This window comes from Plecotus auritus (genome assembly GCF_963455305.1).
Source record: "Plecotus auritus genome assembly, chromosome: 13".
Classification (NCBI taxonomy): domain Eukaryota; kingdom Metazoa; phylum Chordata; class Mammalia; order Chiroptera; family Vespertilionidae; genus Plecotus; species Plecotus auritus.
Genome location: NC_137779.1, coordinates 27,946,059 through 27,968,765, shown reverse-complemented (window position 1 = coordinate 27,968,765; position 22,707 = coordinate 27,946,059). Strand labels below are relative to the sequence as shown.

The window sequence follows — 22,707 nt, the reverse complement described above, 5'->3', positions numbered from 1 at the left end:
TGCCCACAACCATGGTACCTGCCCTTGACTGGAATCGAACCTGGGACCCTTCAGTCCGCAGGCCGACTCTCTATCCACTGAGCCAAATGGGTCAGGGCCAAATTGTAGATCTCTTTTGCTATGAGAGCAGGAAGGCAGGGGGAGTGGGATGGGGGAGGCAAGTGTAAGGGCTCTTCTTAGAGTCTTTCTGTATATTTGTCTCCATTTCTTGCTGTCTGTCTGTATATCTGTCTCCATCTCTCTCTCTCTCTCTTTCTCTCTGGCTCTCGCTCTCGCTCACTCTTGCTCCCGCTCCGACGAGCTCAGTTTCTACACTACTAAGCCTGTCTCTCTCTCTGGTCATCTGTCCCCTCCACATTCCTTTCCTTCTCTCTTTTCTTCAAAACGGTGAGGGAATCCCTGCCTGCAGCCAGCCGGGGCTCTGACCTCGGGCAGGTGAGTCAGCCCCGGGGTTAGAAGAGATAAGAAGAGAAGCAGGAGCAGTAAACAGCCTCCTTAAAAGGAAGGCGCCAGGCAGATTCACTCAGGGTCATCAAGTGCCTGGCCCAGCACCCTCCCCCCTGGAGCCTCCTGTGCCCGGGGCGCCCAGCCCTGCCCGCTGACGCCTGCCCGGCATCGCCGCTCCGAGGCTCAGGAGCCCACCTTGCACAGGTGTTAGTGCAGCATCCCTGTATGTGTCCCAGAGCTCGAAGCTGGTGAACAGGTGTGGGCACACACAAAGGGGCAGGCTGGGAGCGTTCTTAGCCCATTTTGCAGGTAAGGAATAAGGCTGAGAGTGACTAAGTGACTCAGCAGCAGCAAGCAAGCCCACAAACCCCATCCCGGGCTCTCCAGGCTCCCTGGGAAGGGGACTTTAAGAATGTTCACAATGGCCCTGACCCGTTTGGCTCAGTGGATAGAGCGTCGGCCTGCGGACTGAAGGGTCCCAGGTTCGATTCCGGTCAAGGGCATGTACCTGGGTTGCAGGCACATCCCCAATGGGAGGTGTGCAGGAGGCAGCTGATTGATGTTTCTCTCTCATCGATGTTTCTAACTCTCTATCCTCTCCCTTTCCTCTCTGTAAGAAATCAATAAAATATATTTAAAAAAAAAAAAAAAAAAAGAATGTTCACAATGGCCCTAACCGGTTTGGCTCAGTGGATAGAGCATCGGCCTGTGGACTGAGGGGTCCCAGGTTCGATTCCGGTCAAGGGCATGTACCTTGGTTGCGGGCACATCCCCAGTGGGGGGTGTGCAGGAGGCAGCTGATGGATGTTTCTCTCTCATCGATGTTTCTCTCTGTCTTTCCCTCTCTCTAAAAATCAATGGAAAAATCGGGTGAGGATTGAAAATAAAATAAATAAAATGTTCACAATCAGTGAGGTTGGGGACCAGGTCCTAGGACTCCCCTTGGCACTGTCTAGACAGGAGCCGAGAGTCAAGGGCTACGGGGTCTGGTGGCACTTGAGGAACCCTGGCTGGAGGTTCTGGGTGCCCCTGACCTTGCTCTGGAGTTCTGAGAACCGAGTTGGCAAAGCCAGATTCCTGGAAAGAGGAACCTGGGGCAGGTCACCTCGCCCCTGCAACCTTTGACTGCTTCACCCATCACATGACCGGACCTGCCTCTCGGCTTCTCCAAGGATCACAGGAGACCCTGGTGGTGAAAGTGTATGGCAGGGCATCCCGTTATGGGCAGAGCACAGAGGGAAGAAGGCAGGAGGGTGGCCCCAGGGTCCGGAGGCCTGTCCCTCAGACTCACAGACAGGTCCCAAGAGGCCCCTGGGGTCCAGCCCTGGTACAGAAGGAACACAATGCCAGTGTCTCACCGTGGCCCTCTCTGTCCCTCTGGGACGCGTCTCCCCAGCAGGGTCTCCATAGTCACTTCCCTCCGCTAGTTTCTTGTCCTCTGTTTGTATTTCAGTTCCCGTGTTGCCCTCAGCTCCTTGGAGATCCTGCCCCAACCTCTCTCCCTGAGTCGGTGGCCTCGTGTCTACCTTAGCCCCCCAACCCCACACACACAGCCCTGATTTGCCTCTTGACTGCCTTCGTGAGTCCCTTCCCTAGAACGGAAGCTGTAGGAGGACAGGGACTGGCTCTGTCTGGCTCTCTGTTCTTTCCCCAAACCCTAACACCACGCCTGTCACCGGAAGGCTCAACCAATGCGCGTTGAATGGATCAGTGCACAAACGATTGAATGAACGGAGGCCATCGTGTCTGGCGGGGAGTCGGACATGTCATTAATCTCAACACAATGTGCAAAATGCTGAGGCCCAGCTGAGCCCCCGCCAAGCCCAAACTGCTGTGAGACCCCAAAGAGGCAGGCGGGTACATCGTACCCCGTCCTACATCGGCACCTCAGTTTCCCCAGCGAGAGAAGGAGGGGCTTGAACAAGAGGGTCCTTTCTCCTAAGGACCCAGGAGGAAAGAGGCACGGGAGGTCTGGTACTTACTGCAGATTTCAGCGAGAGCCCCCAGAGCCCCCAGCAGGAGGAGGAGCGCCCCAAGGCGCCCCATGGCAGCAGCAGGTGGGTGAGCAGCAGACGGGGACCTGGACGGGGAACTCCTAGGGCTGGCCTGGCAGAGGCTGTCCTGGCCACGGCTGGTCGCTGCTCTGAGAGGCAGGTCCCTGTCACTGATTAATCTCTCCAGGTCTGGCAGCGTGCTGCGAAGTCAGCAGAAACAAAAAGGGGGCAAGGTCTGTCGCTGAGGGGAAAGGAAGGCCAAAGAGCAGAGGAAGGAAGGGCACAGTGGCCTTCCTGGTGGTAGGGGCAAGGGGAGGGGGAGGGCGAGTAGGGGTGGTGTGGGACGTCTCGAGGCGAGCCACATTTTGTCTTTCTGTCCGGAGAGCCCGCCATCGGATCTGCCCAAGTCTACCAAACTGTACCTGTCGGGTACCCCCCAATTGTTCCAGCGGTGCACGGGCAGTGGGGGGGGTGCCTACCTGCTGCCCCTCACAGAAGGAGACCCTGGAAATGCCTACACAGGCCTGGGACAGGGAGCAGAACGGGGGCGCTTCTGTGGTCACGTGATCGAGACTGCTGGAGTCAGCTGTTATCTGCCCGCCCAGAAGGGTGGGGCTGGCTGAATCGGGACCAGACGGGCTAGATTTTTTAAACCAACCCGGAAACTTGGAAGCACCCTGGAGACCAAACAAAACAAGTTAAGGGACAGGATTTAATCATTTGAGTCACAAAGCCATGGGCAGCAGCGGGGTTGTTTATCAGGACTAGAAAAGTAGCCTTAAAAAAAAAAATCTCTGCAAGGAAAGGAAAGGAAGGATTTCTCATCTTCCCGGCCCCACAGGCGGATCAGTGTACAAGAGTTAACTCTAGCCGAAGCCGGTTTGGCTCAGTGGATGGAGCGTCGGCCTGCGGACTGAAAGGTCCCGGGTTCGATTCCGGTCAAGGGCATGTACCTTGGTTGCGGGCACATCCCCAGTGGGAGGTGTGCAGGAGGCAGCTGATCAATGTTTCTCACTCATCGATGTTTCTAGCTCTCTACCCCTCTCCCTTCCTCTCTGTGAAATATCAATAAAATATATTTTAAAAAAAAAGTTAACTCTGGCTATGCTGTGTGACCTTGGCCAGGTCACTTAACCTCTCTGAAGTGGAAATACTTTCTCCTGTGTGAGATGAAAGAGTTGGGCAACATCCTTCTAATTAAGCTCCCTTCCAGCTCAACTTGTGAAGATGTTCAGCTCTTAAAGCACCTCTAATCATTTCCAAATAAGCTTTTTTTTTAATTGCAATCATTTTATGGCAAATAGCCAAGGTTCATTCTTTCAAGATAATGGTGTGTTTTTTGTGTGTGCCTGACTTATCACAAGTCAAGTTCTTGATATAGATAAATACAGTCATATACCTCATTTCGATCAAGGATGGCCGGTATATACAATGGTAGTCTCATAAGCTTATAATGGAGCTGAACAAAAATGATGTTGAAGCCACCATAACATCACAGTAGTGCAAATGCTACAAAAACCAATAAGGCCGTGGTTGAGATGGCAAACAACTCTAACCCTGGGTGTGGATGCGGATGGCACTGAGGAGCTCCTAGCGGTCATTCTTGAGGAATTGCCTAGTGAGGAGTTGTTGGAACTGGAACAGGAATGCATAGCTAAAGATGAGGCAGAGAGCCCTCGCTGGTGTGGCTCAGTGGATAGAGTGTTAGCCTAGGGACTGAAGGGACCCAGGTTCGATCCCGGTCCAGGGCACATGCCCAGATTGTGGGCTCAATCCCCAGTAGGGGGCATGCAGGAGGCAGCTGATCAATGATTCTCTCTCATCATTGATGTTTCTATCTTTCTTTCCCTTCCTGTCTGAAATCAATTAAAAATATTTTTTCAAAAAGTCAGGTGGTGCCGAAACCTGTTTGGCTCAGTGGATAGAGCGTCAGCCTGCGGACTGAAGGGTCCCAGGTTCGATTCCGGTCAAGGGCACGTACCTTGGTTGCAGGCACATCCCCAGTGGGAGGTGTGCAGGAGGCAGCTGATGGATGTTTCTCTCTCATCGATGTTTCTAACTCTCTATCCCTCTCCCTTCCTCTCTGTAAAATATCAATAAAATATATATATTTATTTATTTAAAATATATTTTATTGATTTTTTTACAGAGAGGAAGGGAGAGGGAGAGAGAGTTAGAAACATCGATGAGAGAGAAATATCGATCAGCTGCCTCTTGCACACCCCCTACTGGGGATATGCCCGCAACCAAGGTACATGCCCTTGACCGGAATCGAACCTGGGACCCTTGAGTCCGCAGGCCGACTCTCTACCCACTGAGCCAAACCAGTCACGGCACAATAAAATATATTAAAAAAAAAAAAAAAAAGTAAGGTGGTGCCCTAGCCGGTTTGGCTCAGTGGATAGAGGTCCCAGGTTTGATTCCAGTCAAGGGCATGTACCTTGGTTGCAGGAACATCCCCAGTAGGGAGTGTGCAGGAGGCAGCTGATCGATGCTTCTCTCTCATCGATGTTTCTAACTCTCCCTTCCTCTCTGTAAAAAATCAATAAAATATATTTTTTAAAAAAGTCAGGTGATAAGATGGGGATCTGGCACTGGCTCTCTCACTGCTTGACAAGCAAAGAGGGTGCCAACCTAGACAACCTTGGCATATGGGACTGCTGCTCTAACCAACTGAGCTACCGAGCCAGAGCTGGATGCTTTTTATTGCAGTGTCACTGACATCAAAGGTAACGTACAGTTAACGACATAGTGACAAGGGCATACAACTGGGAAACCGTGACCACAATCAAGATTATGAACATGCCCATCACCCTGAAAAGTTTCCTCCTGCTCCTCTGTAATGCCTCCCTCTCACCCCCCTGGCTCCCCCATCCCTAGGCATCCATGGATCTACTTTCTGTCACTTTCCAGAACTTTATATTAATAGAATCATTCAGTATATAACATTTTTTCCTGGCTTCTTCCATTCAGCATAATTATTTTGAGATCTGTCCGTGTTGCCCTATGTATTTTTATGGCTGAGTAAAATTCCATTGTATGGATAGACCAACATTTGTTTATCCGCTCACCTGCTGGTGGACATCTGGCTTTTACAGATTGGCTTCTTTCTCATAGCAACATGCATTTAAAATGTATCCGTGTCTTTTCATGGCTTGATAACTCATTTCTTTTTATTGCTGAACAGTATTCCATTTTTTGGATATACCACAGTGTACTAGGTGTACCGGTTAATAATGCAGATTTTTTCCAAGAGATGGAGTTACACATATGTTGATAGATATGTGATTCGATATGTATGCTATTTTGTTGTATTGACAACAAGCTTCAAAACTTCATAGGTCAAATTTTCTGAAGGTGTTAACATCATAGATATTTTTATGCTTAAAAATGTCGAATTTCGTGCTAAAAAAAAGAGCATTTGCGGGGAGTTTTAATTCATTACTTTATTTTGAAGAAAAGTGCTGCTGAAAGCTTCGGGAAGCTTATGGTGAACATGCTCCATCTCAAGATACTTGTGAACGCTGTAAATGCTTTAAAAGGGATGATTTCGATGTGAAAGACAAAGAACGTCCAGGTCAACCAAAAAGGTTTGAAGACCAACAATTACAAGCATTATTGGATGAAGATGCGTTTCAAACTCAAAAACAACTTGCAGAAAGATTAAACGTTGCTCAGCAAACAATTTCTGATCGTTTGCAAGCAATGGGAAAGATTTTAAAAGAGGGAAAATGGGTGCCACATCAACTGAACAAAAGACAAATGGGAAACCGAAAAGTCATCAGTAAAATGCTGCTTCAACAGCACGAAAGAAAGTCTTTTTTTGCGTCGAATTGTGACTGGTGATGAAAAGTAGATTTATTTTGAGAATCCCAAACGCACAAAATCACGGATTGATCCAGGTCAACCATCAACATCGACTGCAAGGCCAAATCGCTTCGGAAAGAAGACAATGATCTGCGTTTGGTGGGATCAGGAAGGTGTGGTGTATTATGAGCTTCTAAAACCAGGTGAAACCGTTAATACTGATCGCTATCGACAACAAATAATCAATTTGAACCATACTTTGATCATAAAATGACCAGAATGGGCCAGAACAAATTACTTTGCCGTGTCTTCTGGCTGCAAGACACGGCAAAGTGATTTTGCTTCATGATGCACCATCACACACTTCAAAACCAGTTAAAGACACGTTAAAAGATCTTGCCTGGGAAGTATTAACCCACCCGCTGTATTCACCAGACCTTGCTCCTTCAGATGACCACTTGTTCCCAATCTATGGCACATGTGCTTTCTGAGCAGCACTTCAAAACGTACAAAGAAGTGGGAAATGGGGTCTCTGAATGGTCTGCCTCAAAACAAGAAAAGTTCTATTGGGACGGTATCCACAAATTACCTGAAAGATGGGGGAAATGTGTAGCTAGCGATGGACATTATTTTGAATAAAGCACTTTTGATGTTTCTCTTGAAATTATTGTGTTTTCTTTGATTACAAAATCTGCATTTTTAAGTGGTTAAAAGCTAATCCGGTACCGGTTAAGAATGCGAATACTGGTTAAAAATGCGGATGAGCCATTAACAGGTTAAAAATGCGGGTTAGCTGTCAACGGGGCTTTCCTCACACCATTCTGGCACGTTTCAGCAAGGTCTTAGCCAGCTCACCTTTTCCTACCCAGTTTTCATTTCATTTTTCACTGTTAGTGGAATCGCTGGTTTTTTATTTTATTTTAGCTTTAAAGTAGATAATAAAATTCACATTATTCGAAACAAGCATCGGCCAATGTCTGTACTGACCTCTAAAGGGTAAGTTCTAGGACCATGACCTTGAGCTGGGTCACATTCACAAGGACCTCAAATTTAAAACTTTGAGTCCATCTTCAAATGGAGTTTGAAGTCCTGAGGAAGAACCCATTAAAGAAATTTAAAATTTTATCTACTTTCCAAACCACACTACCTTGGTGTGAATATTTGTTTAAATTTTGTAATTATCCTTTGGAGAACACAATACAAAATTCACGTGTACATATTAAAAGCTCGGGTGTGTTAAGTGTACATTGAAATATACTACGGAGCTCTGAACTCTGGCCTGTCATCATGTTTCAACCTACCGCTAAGGCTCAGAAAATATAAGTGGCCTCTCTGGTTTCTCTACCCATGTAGGATAAAAGTCTGCTTTAGCTTTATTTTACCCACATACCATCTTTATTTTACCCACATAACAGCTTTATTTTACCCACATAACTAAAGGAAAAGCCGATGGCCGGCGGCGAACCGAGCGCAACCTCATTCAGTGCCCCGAGGTGGCCACTTTTAGCCTTGGGGGCCTAGTACCAACGACACCTAGCAACCGTTACCACGACAACAGGATGCGTTCCCTCCCCTCTAAACGCGGTTCCCCTCTGCTTCCCAGAAGGCGCTGCGCTGTTTACAAGCCTTCCGCCTCTCTCCGTCCCAACATGCAACGGGGCTCAGATGCCGTGGGTTCGTCATCGTGATAATTATAGATATGCCTTCGTGGCGTCCCTCGTTTACACGTTGAAACGGTCGGTCTGCAATAGAGTCATAGGTGGAAAAAGCTCAAAAGAACGGTCTCAGTGATTTTTTTTTCCCGTTCCTTAAATCATAAGGAGGAAAGCCCCGTCTATGTCTAGACTCGCTCAGGCACCTTGTTAGGCAGCCTGCGCAGACAGGCTGCGTGGGGGCCTCGGGGCCTGAGGCCGGGCACGTGCGGGAGGAAGTGGCGCTGTCAGTCCGCGCGGCGCTCCAGGCCCCTTCAGCGTGGAGCCATGGGAGGCCTGGAGAAGAAGAAGGTGAGTGGGGGAGATCCCGGGGCAGGGTGGCAAGGGGGGCCTCGGGAGGTGGGAAACAGGGGCGCGACGGGGCCTGGGGACCCCGCCTTTCCCCGGCCTTGGCCACTCCTGGGTACCGAGGATGGGCGAGGAAAGCAGTACTTGTCCGGTGAAAATCCGGGGAAGAACCCTGGAGTAGGATTGTAAAAAGAGTCGATAACCAAGCGTAGCGTCACCCGAAAAGCAGATTTAGCCGAAAGACAGCTGCTTACGGAGTAAAGAGTGATAAACATTGCGTCAAGTTCTCCATTACGTCGAATTCATCATCTCAAAGACTTGTTACCCCCCTTTTTTTTTCTGGAACCCAAACTATCCAAGGTTGTTAAATGTGCTGTGAAAAAGGGAGCCAACGCGGGGTGTGTTTTATGACCGTGGGTGATCCATAAACACACCCCTCAAGAGGCTGCAGGTTTATCTCTAGAGCTGCACTTGGCCATGGAGGTCCCTGCCCCCTGACTCGCAAGAGAGATCGTGTTTAGAAAGGACATGCTTAGTGAGCCTTGCACGGAGCTGGGTACAGGGCACTGCTACTCTTTTACCGGGGAGACAGGAGATCTGAGTGCGAGGCAGCATCGTGGCGTCATAGGCTTCCAGATGGTTGCTCCGTTGGACTAGGCCTTTTGTTTTGCTTACCCTCCTGGCATCTAGCTTAATGCTTGGAACATGGTAGAGGTCCTGTTATTGCCTGTTGGGTGAACGAGTGGGGAAGGGAGGCTTTGTGGCTTAGAGCCTGTATTCTCAACCAGATAACATCGCCTCCAAGGGAACGAAAATTGGTTGGGGTGTGTGGTGGCGAGTCTTAGATATTAACAATGGTTTCTGGCCCTCTAAAGGACCACATGAGCCGAAACCGGTTTGGCTCAGTGGATAGAGCGTCGGCCTGCGGACTGAAAGGTCCCAGGTTCCATTCCGGTCAAGGGCACGTACCTTGGTTGCGGGCACATCCCCAGTAGGAGGTGTGCAGGAGGCAGCTGATCGATGTTTCTCTCTCATCGATATTTCTAGCTCTCTATCCCTCTCCTCTCTCTTCCTCACTGTTAAAAATTAATAAAATATATTTTTAAAAAAAATAAAGGACCACATGACACAAACAGATCTACAGTATATCGGTGGTATTAACATTTTATGGGGCAGCTGTGAGAGGGGGCAATTAAGGGGGGAAAGGTCTAAAAAGGCTTTTGCTGGCAGGGGTGGGTGATTATAAAGAAAAAAGTTGAGAACACTGGCTTAGTGGAGTAGGCACTGAGGTTCTGGACTCAGACCTAGGTTTGACTCCCAGCCCCAGCTCGTGAAAAGCTTTGTGAGCTGGGTTATTTCACTCAGACGTCTCCTCTCATGTGAAATGGGAGTTTCATGGCACCCACCTCACAGTGTTGTGGAGATTCAATGAAATAATGTGCGGAAATCGCTAATCGTAGTGGCCAATACTTGGAGCTACTACTAAGTGCTAGGCACAGCACCTGATCCATAGCGGCCTCACGATCCCCAGCACCATGCAGGGGTGTGTGTCCTTTATGCTGACCACTGCAAGGACCGTGCAGGAGAGTTCATTCAGGCAGGCGGGCTCCCTCCCTACAGTGTTTCCTATCCCAGTGGCCACTTATTCAGAGATGCTTGCCTCTGGCAGGAGGCATGCCCAAGATTGATGTCAGTCACTGCAATCATGGCTAGTGGAATTTTTTTTTTTCTCCCCAAGTATGAACGAGGCTCTGCCACCAATTACATCACCCGAAACAAAGCCCGGAAGAAGCTGCAGCTGAGCCTGCCCGACTTCAGGTGAGGTTGGAAAGGTGTGGAATGGGGGGAGGGTCTCGGGGGTGCTTGGGAGTGAATTACACAAGGAAAACGCAGCTGCATCCCTGTCTTCCCTACGCTGCCACAAACCCCATCTGGAATTCTGATAGTCCTCCTCTTTCTCACCTGGCCTAGCTTTAGTAAGCTGTGCTTTGCCAGGTGTGGTCTGTGGGGAAGCCGGAGGAGACCCGGGTTACACTGTGCTGAGTCATCAGGATGGGCCCACTGGTACAGCACACCGCTGCTCTCTGTCTGGGTCTGTCACCCATCTCCTTCCTTCTGGCAGAGGAGACCCCTGGCCCTACCGCTAGGGGTTCTCAACTCCTGTGGAGTCGGCTCCAGACTCCTGCACAGCCTGCAGGCCCTGCCACCTGGCCCACTTTCAGTCCTTCAGGTGTGCCCCGCATTTCCCACCCTGACAGCCGTTGTCCTCCTCGGGATGCTCTTCCCACTGTGAGTGGCTGAAAGGTTGGCTTCTCGGCAAGGCCTTGCCTGACTCCTCTTGCCAAAAGCGGTACCTGCCATCTGGCCCCTCTCACCATCCTGATTGCTTCCTCTCTGGTGCTTGTGACAGTCAGCATCATGTGACTGCCCGCTCCTCACTAGGATGTGAGTTCTCCGAGGGCAGGCCCCCCGTGCTCCCTGTTCAGTGCTGTCTTCCAGGCCCCGCGTGGCCGGTGCTCAGCACGTTTACTGACGGAAGGAATGGCCTTTGTCTTCCAGGCGGCTGTGCATCCTGAAGGGCATCTATCCCCACGAGCCCAAACACAAGAAGAAGGTGAACAAGGGCTCGACGGCAGCCCGGACTTTTTACCTGATCAAAGACATCAAGTTCCTCCTCCACGAGCCCATCGTCAACAGGTTCCGGGAATACAAGGTGAAGCCCGGGCTCGGGGGTCTGTCTGTCTGGGTCGGTCTGTCTGTCTGGGTCCGTCGCAGGTTAGGACCCACCAGCTGTGACCTTGGGCGGATTGCTTGGTCTCTCTGAGTTGGCCTGGGGAAGGAGTGTTGCGAGGACTGGCTGAAATCACGAGTGGAAATCATTTGCACAGAACCTGGCAAGCGGTTAATGCTTTACCTGTTGTTCTGTCCCCTGGTTCTTTGGGAAAAGAGTAAATTGACTGCCTCCGAGGCAAGGATCGCCCTATCTCAGGGGCTCAGGTGTGCTTTCTGCCCAAAGACACCATGTTACTCAGATTCTCTCTGGAATTGCTCCCAGGAGACCAAGCTTTTCATTCCACAAGTAGAAACCATTAAGTGCTGCAATACCACAGGGAAAGCAGAAACCTGTTTATACCAAATGCAAATACTAATCAAAAGCAGACTGCTGATGCTGAAGCCTTTGCCAAGCAAGTGGGAGGGATGGGGCGCCACCGGGTGGCCTCAGCTAGCTGCTGGCCTTCTTGGCCAGCCAAGTCCACCGAGGTGGGTGGCTGGCCCTGTTTTGCTGCTTTTTGTTTTTTTAAAAAATACATTTACTTATATATATATATATATATATATATGTGTTGATTTTTTTTACAGAGAGGTAGGGAGAGGGATAGAGAGTTAGAAACATCAATGAGAGAGAAACGATTAGCTGCCTCTTGCACACCCCCTACCAGGGATGTGCCCGCAACCAAGGTACATGCCCTTGACCGGAATTGAACCTGGGACCCTTCAGTCCGCAGGCTGACGCTCTATCCATGGAGCCAAACCGGCTAGGGCAAAATATATTTACTTTTAATTGATTTCAGAGAGGATGGGAGAAAGAGAGAGAGATAGAAACATCATAGATTGGCTGCCTCCTGCACACCCCACATTGGGGATCGAGCCTGCAACCCAGGAATGTGCCCTGACTGGGAATTAATCTCTGACCTCCTGGCTCATAGGTCAACGCTCAATCACTGGGCCACGCTGGCTGGGCTGCAGCTGGGTTTTAAAACTACAGTCATGATCACCTAACGATGCATTTCTCAGACATGTCCCCATCATTAGGTGATTTCGTCATGTGTGAACATCAGTGTGCACTTACACACACCTAGACGGTATAGCCTACTACACACCTAGGCTCTATGGGATAGCCTCTTGCTTCCTGGCTACAAACCCGTAACAGCACCGATACAAAACAACCCGAGGTTAAATCAAGCCCCAGAGAACGTGATGCCGTCAAGAGATGCAGTAAACGCAAGATGTATGAGGCTGCTGCCAGCGTACACAGCATGCAGTTTTACAGCAAACTTTTTCTTTTTTATGAGTAGAAACGGTGCACTTTAAAATGACAATAAAAAGTATAGTGTAGTAAATGCATAAACCAGTAACACAGTCCTTTATTATCATTACCAAGTCATATGTACTGTACATAGTGCGTGTACTTCCATACCACTAGCAATGCAGTAGATGTGTTTACACCAGCATCACCACAAACACATGAGTAATGCATTGTGCTCCGACGGTACGATGGCTATGACGTCAACAGGTGATAGGAATTTTTCAGCTCCGTTATACACTGAGTGGCCAGATTATTATGATCTCTGAATGCATAATTGGCCACTCGGTGTATTTGTATCTCAAATGGGTACCAAAAGTATTCTAGACTTTTGCTGGCGATCAACCACCTATTTGCCCTGAGCTTTCTATCAGCCAGTGCAAAGGGGAAAACTGATCAGGTGCACGATTTATAGTATCTTTGATATCAAATAAATGAGGTACTCAAGAGAAGTATACTGAGTGGCCAGATTATTATGCGTTCAGAGATCATAATAATCTGGCCACTCAGTGTAATCTTCTGGGATCACTGTTGTATATGTGGGCTCTGCATCGACTGAAATGTCGTTGTGCGGGCTCTGCTCATCGGCGGGGGGTCAGGTTTGATGTCCTTGGAGTTGGCTGTTTTGCAAATCCTGGGCTGATGGAGCAGGTGGCACAACCCCACAGCTTCAGGGGCTTTGGGAGTCCTCCCGCTCCACGCATCCCTCCTCCCCAGATGAGTGGTCTCCGGGAGCCTCTGCCCCAGCATCAGCTGGCTCTGCCTCTCTCCTAGGTGTTTGTCCGGAAGCTCCGGAAGGCCTATGGGAAGAGTGAGTGGAACACCGTGGAGCGTCTGAAGGACAATAAGCCCAACTACAAGCTTGACCACATCGTCAAGGAGCGGTGCGTTGGGGGCTCGGTCTTAGCACTGGGGGTACAGTGGGGAACAAGACCAAGACCCTGCCCCTGCCCAAGCTGCGAGCATCCTATTGGAGGAAGCAGACCAAAAACCAAACTGCCAAATGGCTGTAATGATTGCAAGTCATAATGCGTGCCAGGAGGGATGCTCATTGCGTGAAGAGAAACTGGGGGACACATGTTAGTTGCAGGCTCATGAAAGGAGGTATCTCTGAGGAGAGAACTTGGAGCCAGCCAGGGGAAGCACAGTCCAAGCAGAGGCAACAGCACGTGCAAAGGCCCTGGGGTAAGAGAGAGCCTGAGTTCTGGGGAGTGCACACCGGGTGCATGGGCAGACCTGGAGGGTATGGCTGGACACCTTATCTTTTTTTTATATATATATATATATTTTATTGATATTTTACAGAGAGGAAGGGAGAGGGATAGAGAGCTAGAAACATCGATCAGCTGCCTCCTGCACACCTCCCACTGGGGATGTGCCCGCAACCAAGGTACATGCCCTTGACCGGAATCGAACCCGGGACCCTTCAGTCCGCAGGCCGACGCTCTATCCACTGAGCCAAACCGGTTTCGGCTGGACACCTGATCTTAACCGTCCCTTCTCCAGCTTTCTCACCAGTCCCACTCATTGTCTAAATCAGTGGTTCTTAACCAGGTTTAAGAACTACTTGGATGGGAGGGTCTACGGGTTTTTAATGGGTAGACGCCAGGGATGCTGCTAAACACCTTACAGTGCATAGGACAGTCCCCATGACACACAACCGCCTGGCCCCGAATGCTAATAGTGGTAAGATTCAGACACCTTGGGCTAAATGAACGACCGTCCCCTCTTGGGGGCCAGTTGCCTGGGAACATGTAGCTTAGGCTCGATGGACTTGCCTTCATTGGGTCAGCCCAGCCCAGGCTGGTGCAGGAAGAGCCGTGGCCTAGGAGCGCAACAGCTGGCATTCTCGCCCCAGCCCCGCCACCCCCGAGCTGGGTGGCCCCCACCCTCCGCCGTGGCCCACTCGGGCAGCGCCACATTTTCCTGCTTCCCGTCCTGGACCTCTAGATAGATTTCCTTTGACCGGAAGTTTCCACCTTGAGAAACGGAGCCATTGGCTTGGCCTGCCCTCTTTGACCACAACATATGAAAGTGGTCCGAGTCCAAGTCCTCGGTTTGCAGTGGTGTCTTGGGCACCCCATCAGGGTTTCTCTGATCCTCACAGCTAAGTGGGCGTGTTCTGGTTCCCTGGTTCCTCCCAAGGCTGTGGGGAGGCTGGTGCTGCCAGGCCCCTTCGTGGCAAGGCCTCGCTTGGGGGATGGGGCCTCCAGGGTGGCACATAACCAAACCTGGGAGTGCTGCCCTCTGGCCACGCAGGTACCCCACCTTCATAGACGCTCTTCGGGACCTGGACGACGCCCTCTCCATGTGCTTCCTCTTCTCCACTTTCCCCCGGACCGGCAAGTGCCACGTGCAGACCATTCAGCTGTGCCGCAGGCTCACGGTGGAGTTCCTGCACTACGTCATCGCCGCCCGGGCCCTGCGCAAGGTGAGTGCAGGGCCACCTGGCTGGGCCCCACCTGCTCCCCCTGGCTGTCCCCTTAGTTTTCACCAAGCTGTCCCCTCTCCCCTCCCAGGTCTTCCTGTCCATCAAAGGCATCTACTACCAGGCCGAGGTGCTCGGGCAGCCCATCGTGTGGATCACGCCCTATGCCTTCTCCCACGACGTGAGTGTGCCCGTGGGGAGGGGCTTGTGCTGGGCGGTTCTCCGCCTGGCTCCCAGACAGATGAGGGCACGAGCAAAGGGGCTTTAGCTGTCCTGCGCGTGCTGGGTTCCTAGGTGTTGGCTGGGGCTGTGGGCTCAGGTAGGGAAGGTGCCACGCCGCGTTGTAGTAAGAACTCGAGCCGAGCTGGCTGCAGCAGCCCCAGCTGGGTGGCCTGGAACGTGCTCCTTCGGCGCTCTGTCCTCACTTTATGATGTGCTCCCACTTCCTACGTGTTGTTGTGAGATTTCAGGAAAGAATTTTTCCAAGTGCCCTTTGGGGTGAATGAATAGTGGCTGCTGGGGTCTGAACCGTGGGTCTCTCCTCTCCCCTGTTCTGCCCCTCCTCTCCGCCTCCTTCCTTCCTGCCTTCTCCACTCTGCCTTCCCTCCTTCCTCTCTGGCCCCCTGCTCCTTCCTCCTCTCTGATGTCCCCCGCCCTGTGCTGCTAAGACGGCTTTGTGTGTTGCCCAGAGGTGAATAGGGCCCTGTGGAGGCAGCCTCCGCCCAGCTGGCCTGGGGGAAAGGAACAGCCGCCCGTCCCTCCTCCCTCCCTGGCCAGCCCACTGCCGCTGCTTCCTCTCAGCAGGAGGATGGAGGACCGGGACTGGTTGTAGGTGAGGCCCTGATGTGACCCCTTCCTCTAAGCGACCAGTGCTGGGTCCTCCAAGTAGGACCAGGCAGGTGGGGGGAACCCCACTGCACACTGTGCTCTAGGAAATGGAGTTGGTGCTCAGATGCTTGCAGGCCCATCAGGGGTCCTGCAGATGCTTTCGGAAGGACGGAGCTGTGAGTGTGGGCACAGGTGGGGTACCTCTTGGCCTCCGCACCCCCACAACCAGGTCACTGCCTGCTGGTAGGATGGAGAAACAGCTCGAGGTCCCAGGCACGCCCAGCACCAAAGATGTGTGGCCATCACCAATTTTGACATTGCTTGGCACATCCTCCTGCTGGGTCCTGGGGGTCGGCAGGGCGGGCTAGCCTCCCTGGTTGAGGGGGACAGTGCTGTGGTGCTCAAGGCTCGAGGTACTGGGTTTGGCTTTCAGATCCGTGCCCTGTTTTGCTTTATCCTCCCCTCCAGGGCCAGGATGAGCCCTTCCCTGCCCCCTGCCTGCTGGGTGGGAGCTCACGAGGGTGGCGCGGTGCCTTTGTCGGAAGCAAGCAGCTTCCTGCCCACCATTTCTCCAGAGCTCCCCGGGCTGTCAGACCGCTGCCCTGACCTGTCCTGCACTTTCCGGTTGTGCCTTTGTTTCTGGCTGCATCCGAGGCGGGGCCTCTCACTTCTGAGTGTCTGTCCCAAGGCTCCTGCCAGGGCTTGGAGTTGCTGAGTGCTGTCCACCTGCTGCCCCCGCCTGGGCCTGCGATGGTGGCAGGCTCTGGGAATATTGTGCCCCGGGCACTCATGGGCTAGGCCCCGAGAAGACATTAAACTGAGGCTGTGGGGTGGGTGATGAGGAAGGTGTGAGCCCTGACCAGCCTCTGCGAGGACCCAAGTCTAAGCGAGGGGTGGGGGTTGCCTGTCAGTCCTGGGAATAGCGTGACGAAGGCTTCCCTTTGCTTCCTCCTAACTCCCTACATGGCTTGGGGTTCTGGCTCTGGCCTCCAGGACACCCTAACCCTTGGGACCCCTGTCCAGTGCCTCACTGGTTCCCAGAATGCTCCTGGGTGGGGACACGTCGTATGGCTCTTTCTGGGGCTCAGAGTCCCACAGCAGGGCTGCCCTGGAGGGCTGCTCACCTCGCGTGGGTGTCACTGTCATCTTTGCGCCCATCTTGCTGACATACCTCCTGTGCCCTCAGCACCCGACAGACGTGGACTACAGGGTCATGGCCACCTTCACCGAGTTCTACACCACCCTGCTGGGCTTCGTCAACTTCCGCCTCTACCAGTCACTCAACCTGCACTACCCACCCAAGGTAGGGCCCCGCCAGCCCAGCCCTCCTCCTCCCTGCACAGGGGCCGCAGCCCGGCAGTCCCCCCATGGAGGCAGGGCCGTGGCATGCTTTTCCTCTGACCTTCCCCTGCCTCCCAGCTCGAGGGTCAGGCCCACACAGAGGTGAAGGCCCGTGAGGACAGCTATGCGTTGGATTCTGAGAGCTCCATGGAGGTGAGAGCGGCTTCTGGAGCTCGGGCCCTGCATCCACCAGAGGGCAGGCCCTGCATCCACCAGAGGGCAGGCCCTGCATCCCCAGGGGGGCGGGCCCTGCATCCCCAGGGGGGCGGGCCCTGCATCCCCAGGGGGGCGGGCCCTGCATCCCCAGGGGGGCGGGCCCTGCATCCCCAGGGGGGCGGGCCCTGCATCCCCAGGGGGGCGGGCCCTGCATCCCCAGGGGGGCGGGCCCTGCATCCCTAGGGGGTTGGGCCCTGCATCCACCAGGGGGGCGGGCCCTGCATCCACCAGAGGTCGGGCCCTGCATCCCCAGGGGGGCGGGCCCTGCATCCCCAGGGGGGCGGGTCCTGCATCCACCAGAGGTCGGGCCCTGCATCCCCAGGGGGGCGGGCCCTGCATCCCCAGGAGGGCGGGCCCTGGCCCGGGAGTGGTTGTGGCTACATGTGTGGTCTCAGGACTTCCCTCAGAACCAAACGCACTGATGTCCCAGACTGTCACTGCCTCCCCTTCCCCACCCCGGCCACACCCTCAGATAAGCTCCCAACCCCCCAAGCAGCAGCCCTGCAGTCCTGCTTCTTTTCTGTAGAAACTGGCCGCCCTCAGCGCCAGTCTGGCCCGGGTGGTGGTGCCTGCAGAGGAGGAGGCCGAGGTGGACGAGTTTCCTGCCGACGGGGTGAGGACTGTGCCGCCTCCCAGGAGGAGCGGGCAGGGCGGGGTGGGGGGCCAAGGGATCTAGAAGGAAGCTGCACAGGGTGTGGGCCGGCCTGATGGAGGCAGCCCTCGCTCCGCAGGAGACGGCGGCGCAGGAGGAGGACCGCAGGAAGGAGCTGCAGGCGCAGGAGCAGCAGAAGAAGCTCTTCGAGGGCCTCAAGTTCTTCCTGAACCGGGAGGTGCCCCGTGAGGCTCTGGCTTTCATCATCAGGTGGGAAGGTCAACAGCACTGGCTCTGCCACTCTCCGGGCTGGGTCCTGCCCGGCCCAGGGCAGCCTGGGTGCCCCCCCCCCCCCCGCCCCGTAACTTCAGGGTGGTGTCAGGATCCACTGAAGGCTGTTGTGGGGATTCAACAAAAACGGTGCTGGAAAGTGTGCAGCGTACCCTGGGCACACAGGAAGTGCCCATCGGAGGGCAGCTGGCATCCCTTTCTCACCAGCAAGGGCAGAAGGTCTCCGCTGGCCAGCATGGGGGGGTCTTAGGTGGAGAGGGGACAGCTGTGTCCTAGGAGGGTGATCTTGGGGGCCAGCGGGTCCCAGGGCAGCACCTCATACCTGAGTACTTTCATGGGCTCCCCTTGTGCTTGTAGGAGTTTTGGGGGGGACGTGTCCTGGGACAAGTCTCTGTGCATCGGGGCCACCTATGACGTCACAGACTCCTGCATTACCCACCAGATTGTCGACCGGCCCGGGCAGCAGACCCCTGTCATCGGCAGGTAGGCCCCAAGGGCCCTCGTCTCCCTCGCCTGTTTGGGGTTCTGAGTGCAGAGGTCTGTCTCCAGGCCTCTGTAGGTGGAGTGGGGCCTCGGGGGCCCCTGACCCGTCTGCGCTGCCACTCTGCCAGGTGCTACGTGCAGCCCCAGTGGGTGTTTGACTCTGTGAACGCCCGGCTCCTCCTCCCCGTGGCCGACTACTTCCCCGGGGTGCCGCTGCCCCCTCACCTCTCCCCCTTCGTGTCTGAGAAGGAAGGAGACTATGTGCCCCCTGAGAAGATGAAGCTGCTGGCCCTGCAGCGGGGCGAGCACCCAGGTGAATGGGATGGGCTGGGCAGGGTGGGCAGGCCCCTCCCTCCGCTGGCTGTTTCCCTTCTTGGCTACAAGGTGGCAAGCTCCAGAGAACAGGGCAGCAGGGCACAAACCCCCCTTTGGAGTGAGGTTTAGGGGAAGGGAGCGTCTGTGTTCTCCAATCCGGTGTTGATGTTGAGTAACTGGGCCGAAGAATGGTCTGGAAGTTGTCACTGTTCACATAGGAGGCGGCAGAGCTGGGGTTGGGCCTGGGGTTTCCTCTGAAGGCAGCTGGGCTGCGAGGAGAGGTGCCAGGGGGTGTGACTGGGACAGCCCTGCGCTGCCATGGAATGTCCCGGGGCTGAAGGGGGTGGGGCCTGGCGCAGGTTCTCGTGCAGCCAGGTGAAGAGTAGGCTCCCAGGGCGATCAGCAGCCATCGGCTGTTTATAGGAAATTTGAATGAATCTGAAGACGAGGAGGAGGAGGAGGAGGAGTGTGACGGTGAAGAAGGAGAAGGAGAAGAGGAAGAGGAGGAGGATGTGGAGGCTGGCTCAGAAAAGGAGGAAGAGGCCCAGCTGACAGCTCTGGAGGAGCAGAGGATGGAGGGGAAGGTACCGAGGGGCAGCCCTGGCCCAGAGGGCAGGGGGCTGCGGGCGTGGGGTGGGGACCTGCCCCCACAAGCTCCCACCTGTGTCCTCAGAAGCCCAGGGTGATGGCGGGCACCGTGAAGCTGGAGGACAAGCAGCGGCTGGCCCAGGAGGAGGAGAGTGAGGCCAAGCGCCTGGCCATCATGATGATGAAGAAGCGGGAGAAATACCTCTACAACAAGATCATGTTTGGCAAGAGGCGCAAAATCCGGGAGGTGAGTCCCTGCCACCTGCCAGATGTGGCCACGCAGGTGAACTCTGAGGCCAGCGGGCTCTTCTGGGCAGTCTGTGGGCCTCTTCTGCGAGGTTGCCCGCCTGGCCTGGCCCACCTGTGAGGCCCTCACCCAGGCCTGCCCCTGGCTGTTGGTGAGTCTGCTGGGGGCTGGGGACAGATCTGTCCCGGAGACGCGGCCTGCTGTTATGAAGGACCATTGAACAGAAGTGCCTGAAGCCAGGGGGCCTGCGGGAGGCTTTGCTTAAGCTTCTATTTGGTTTCCTCTTAATCACAAAACCACATGTGTTCATTGGGGGCAGGTGGTGGGGGGGGCGTGTTAAGCAAAAGTCACAGTTCTGTGCACGCCAGAACGCTGTAATGGAAGGCGTGGAGGTGGCTCGCCGTCCTGGCCTCGGGGTGATCTGTCGTAGCAGCCCCGGTTCCTTTGTGCATGAAATAACACAGATCTTACTTGGGGGGTGTCGAGCTGCATACTGTGTGGGGCAAAAGGCGGCTTACAGCTGGGAGTACACGAGGCAGAGTTCATTCTTGTATTGTTGTTACTGTTTTCCTACAAACTGCTAACCCTCCTCTTGCCCAGGCCCTGCATGCCTTGGCTGGCAGTGATTTAGCCAGAGCATGAACTTCACTCAGCACGCCAGCTGTGCCCTGGGATGGGATTAGGTTCTTCCGTTTGTGGGCATTCTTAGAAAACACCTGGAGCGGCCCCAGCCCACCTCCCCAGTTCTCTGTAGGGTTCGTCTTAGGAATATAATTGCCGGGTTGGAAGGCCTGTCTGTTTTGTGAACGACATCCCCAGATGGCCCGGGGAAGGCTGCTCCCGCCTGACCCCTCCCAGCAGCTCCTGGTGCAGGTTTGCATGGCACCCAGCTTTCCCAGAGGGAGGGGTGAACGGGGCCGCTGCCTCCAGCTCGGGGAGCTGGGGATCCTCCTGACCTGCTGAGGGTCCGCAAAAGGCTAGTTTTTTTAAAAAAATATATTTTATTGATTTTTTACAGAGAGGAAGGGAGAGGGTAGAGAGCTAGAAACATCGATGAGAGAGAAACATCGATCAGCTGCCTCCTGCACATGCCCCATCGGGGATGTACCTGCAACCAAGGTACATGCCCTTGACTGGAATCGAACCTGGGACCCCTCAGTCCGCAGGCTGACGCTCTATCCACTGAGCACACCGGTTAGGGCAAAAGGCTAGTTTTAAAGGCAAAGGTGAGGGAGGGCTTGTTTCTTCCTCTGAGGTTGTTCACATAGACTTGTTTTTCCCCGTGGTAGCTGCCTGTTAACTTTCCGGAAGCTCTGCTTTGAAGGGGTGGCCTCGAGTAGAAGCGGGGAGTTCTCTCTGCTCGCTTCCCCCCATCACGGCTGGATCTCCCCCTCTGCCCTCACAGGCCAACAAGCTGGCGGAGAAGCGGAAAGCCCACGACGAGGCCGTGAGGTCTGAGAAGAAGGCCAAGAAGGCGAGGCCTGTGTGAGGGGCGGCAGCCTGTTGGTGGGCCAGGCCAGCGCGGGACAGCTGGGCTTGCACAGGCAGGCGGAGGACCCAGCTGCGTGGCAGAGCGGAGTCCCGGAGCCTCTGCTGCTTCCATCCCCTCCTCCCCCTGCCGGCCTGGCCGCCTCTCATGCTTCCGGCTGGGCCATGGGCAGCCCCGCTCCTCTGGATGGAATTCTGGCAGAGGAGAGGCGCCTGCGCCCCACTATCTCCCAGGAGTCTGCGACATGAGGAGCAGGGCCCACCAGCCCTTCACCAGGGGCTCCCATTCCCCCTGGCTTTCTGCAGCCCCCCTCCCCCCCACGCGTGCTTCTCCGGGTGCTGTGATGGAGGGTGGGGAGGCATTTGTTATTAAACGGCTGGAGTCTTGCAGCCAATTGAACTCTGTGTTCATGAGCCTTCCTGCGGTTGGAGAAGAGCCACCTAGCGAGTGCCCTGTGCCGCAGGCTGCACACCCGGGTGTTCACAGAGAAGCCTGGCCGCCGCTCCGCGCTCTCTGGAGCCCAAGGGCCCCTTTGGGCCCGAGGATGTCAGAAGGTGGGTGCGCGGGTTCTGGCCTTGGACGCTGAAGGCAGTCCGCCCTCAGGTCCCAGTCCAGCCCCTTCTCAGTCTGAACCTGCTTCCGCATGTCAATCAGGAGTAGACATTCTGGGGCCTGCTTCCCAGGGATGGCGGAAGCATTCCATGACAGGCAGACTCCGTGGTGTCGGACGGCTAATAAAGTGCTCAGTAAACCAGCTGTGGTTGTCTCTACTTCCTGCTTGAGTCAGCCCAGAGGGTAGGCGCCGTGCCTGAGGACCTGTGGGGCCTGGGCTTTATCTAGTGGGCTCTTGGGCAGACGGCCAAGTCACCCCCAGTGTGGATGTAACAGCAGCCCGACGCCTTACCCCCGCTGGGCCGTCCCTACAGCTTCCCACCCGACCTTGGCAATGCCCTTGCTGAGGCCAGGGGGACAAGCCTTTGCCTGGGACTGCCAGTGCCTCGGGGAAGAATCGGCTAAAAACTAGGCTCAGACCCTCCCGGGTCAGACCGGGAGTTTCTGCATATCCCCACCCCCCCACCCCCCTCCCCGCTGGCCCAGCAGGCTGTGTGCTGTCAGGAGTGAGGGCAGGACAAAGAAGCGTGGGTTTGTACCTGGTCATCTTCCCCACATTGAGGCACTTGAAGGAGGGCCTTGGCCCTTTGCCCCTCGCTGCTCAGGCTCTAGAAGTTTTCTGGGCAGTGGCTGCAGGCCCAGCCTGTGGAGAGGAAAGGCAAGAGCTTGGGCAGGCTCTGGCTGAGGGAGCAGAGCCCAGGGCCCTGTCTGTGGCTGTAGGGGGAGGCTGTATTCCATCTCCGATGCTCCTGGTGGTGGGGTGGTGCTTCCAGAGGCAGGGCCAGACCTCTGGAGCCAGCACCCGCTGTCCTGGGGGAAGGCTGGGACCTGCCTGGGTGTATGTGCATCCCGGGGCCATGGCGAGGAGTGCCAGGGCAAGGCTGGAGGGCAGGCCCATCAGATACAGAAAAACCTGGCAGCCGTGATGTGGAATTTTCCCCATTC

The 22,707-nt window shown here is 54.6% G+C and overlaps 2 protein-coding genes across 3 annotated transcripts in view; one reads left to right on the top strand and one right to left on the bottom strand.

Moving 5' to 3' along the window:
• TCN2 (transcobalamin 2) overlaps positions 1-2,639 on the bottom strand; it is a 12,198-nt gene extending 9,559 nt beyond the window's left edge. Inside the window, 1 exon segment of the mRNA XM_080649687.1 lies at positions 2,430-2,639. Coding sequence (XP_080505813.1) covers positions 2,430-2,493 — 64 coding nt within the window. The 5' untranslated portion in view covers positions 2,494-2,639.
• Positions 2,640-7,881: 5,242 nt separating this feature from the next.
• Positions 7,882-21,906, top strand: PES1 (pescadillo ribosomal biogenesis factor 1). 2 transcript variants are annotated; one of them, XM_080649672.1, is made up of 15 exons: positions 7,882-8,251; positions 9,987-10,066; positions 10,808-10,961; positions 13,107-13,216; positions 14,592-14,763; positions 14,852-14,941; positions 16,775-16,891; positions 17,008-17,082; positions 17,672-17,758; positions 17,877-18,007; positions 18,386-18,511; positions 18,640-18,824; positions 19,250-19,410; positions 19,500-19,661; positions 21,067-21,906. In XM_080649672.1, exons 1-15 carry the CDS (start codon positions 8,228-8,230, stop codon positions 21,148-21,150), a joined length of 1,758 nt encoding a protein of 585 aa, XP_080505798.1. In that variant the 5' UTR covers positions 7,882-8,227; the 3' UTR covers positions 21,151-21,906. The 2 variants fall into 2 exon arrangements, with proteins under 2 accessions (XP_080505798.1, XP_080505799.1); XM_080649673.1 differs by having other exon boundaries at positions 7,912-8,251; positions 19,503-19,661; positions 21,067-21,899.
• Positions 21,907-22,707: the final 801 nt, after the last annotated feature.

Coding starts and splice junctions, on each gene's coding strand:
- PES1 (XM_080649672.1), top strand. CDS start 8,228: ATGGGAGGCCTGGAGAAGAAGAAG. Junction 13,217..14,591: donor GACCACATCGTCAAGGAGCG/GTGCGTTGGGGG, acceptor CTGGCCACGCAG/GTACCCCACCTTCATAGACG. Junction 16,892..17,007: donor ACCTGCACTACCCACCCAAG/GTAGGGCCCCGC, acceptor CCTGCCTCCCAG/CTCGAGGGTCAGGCCCACAC.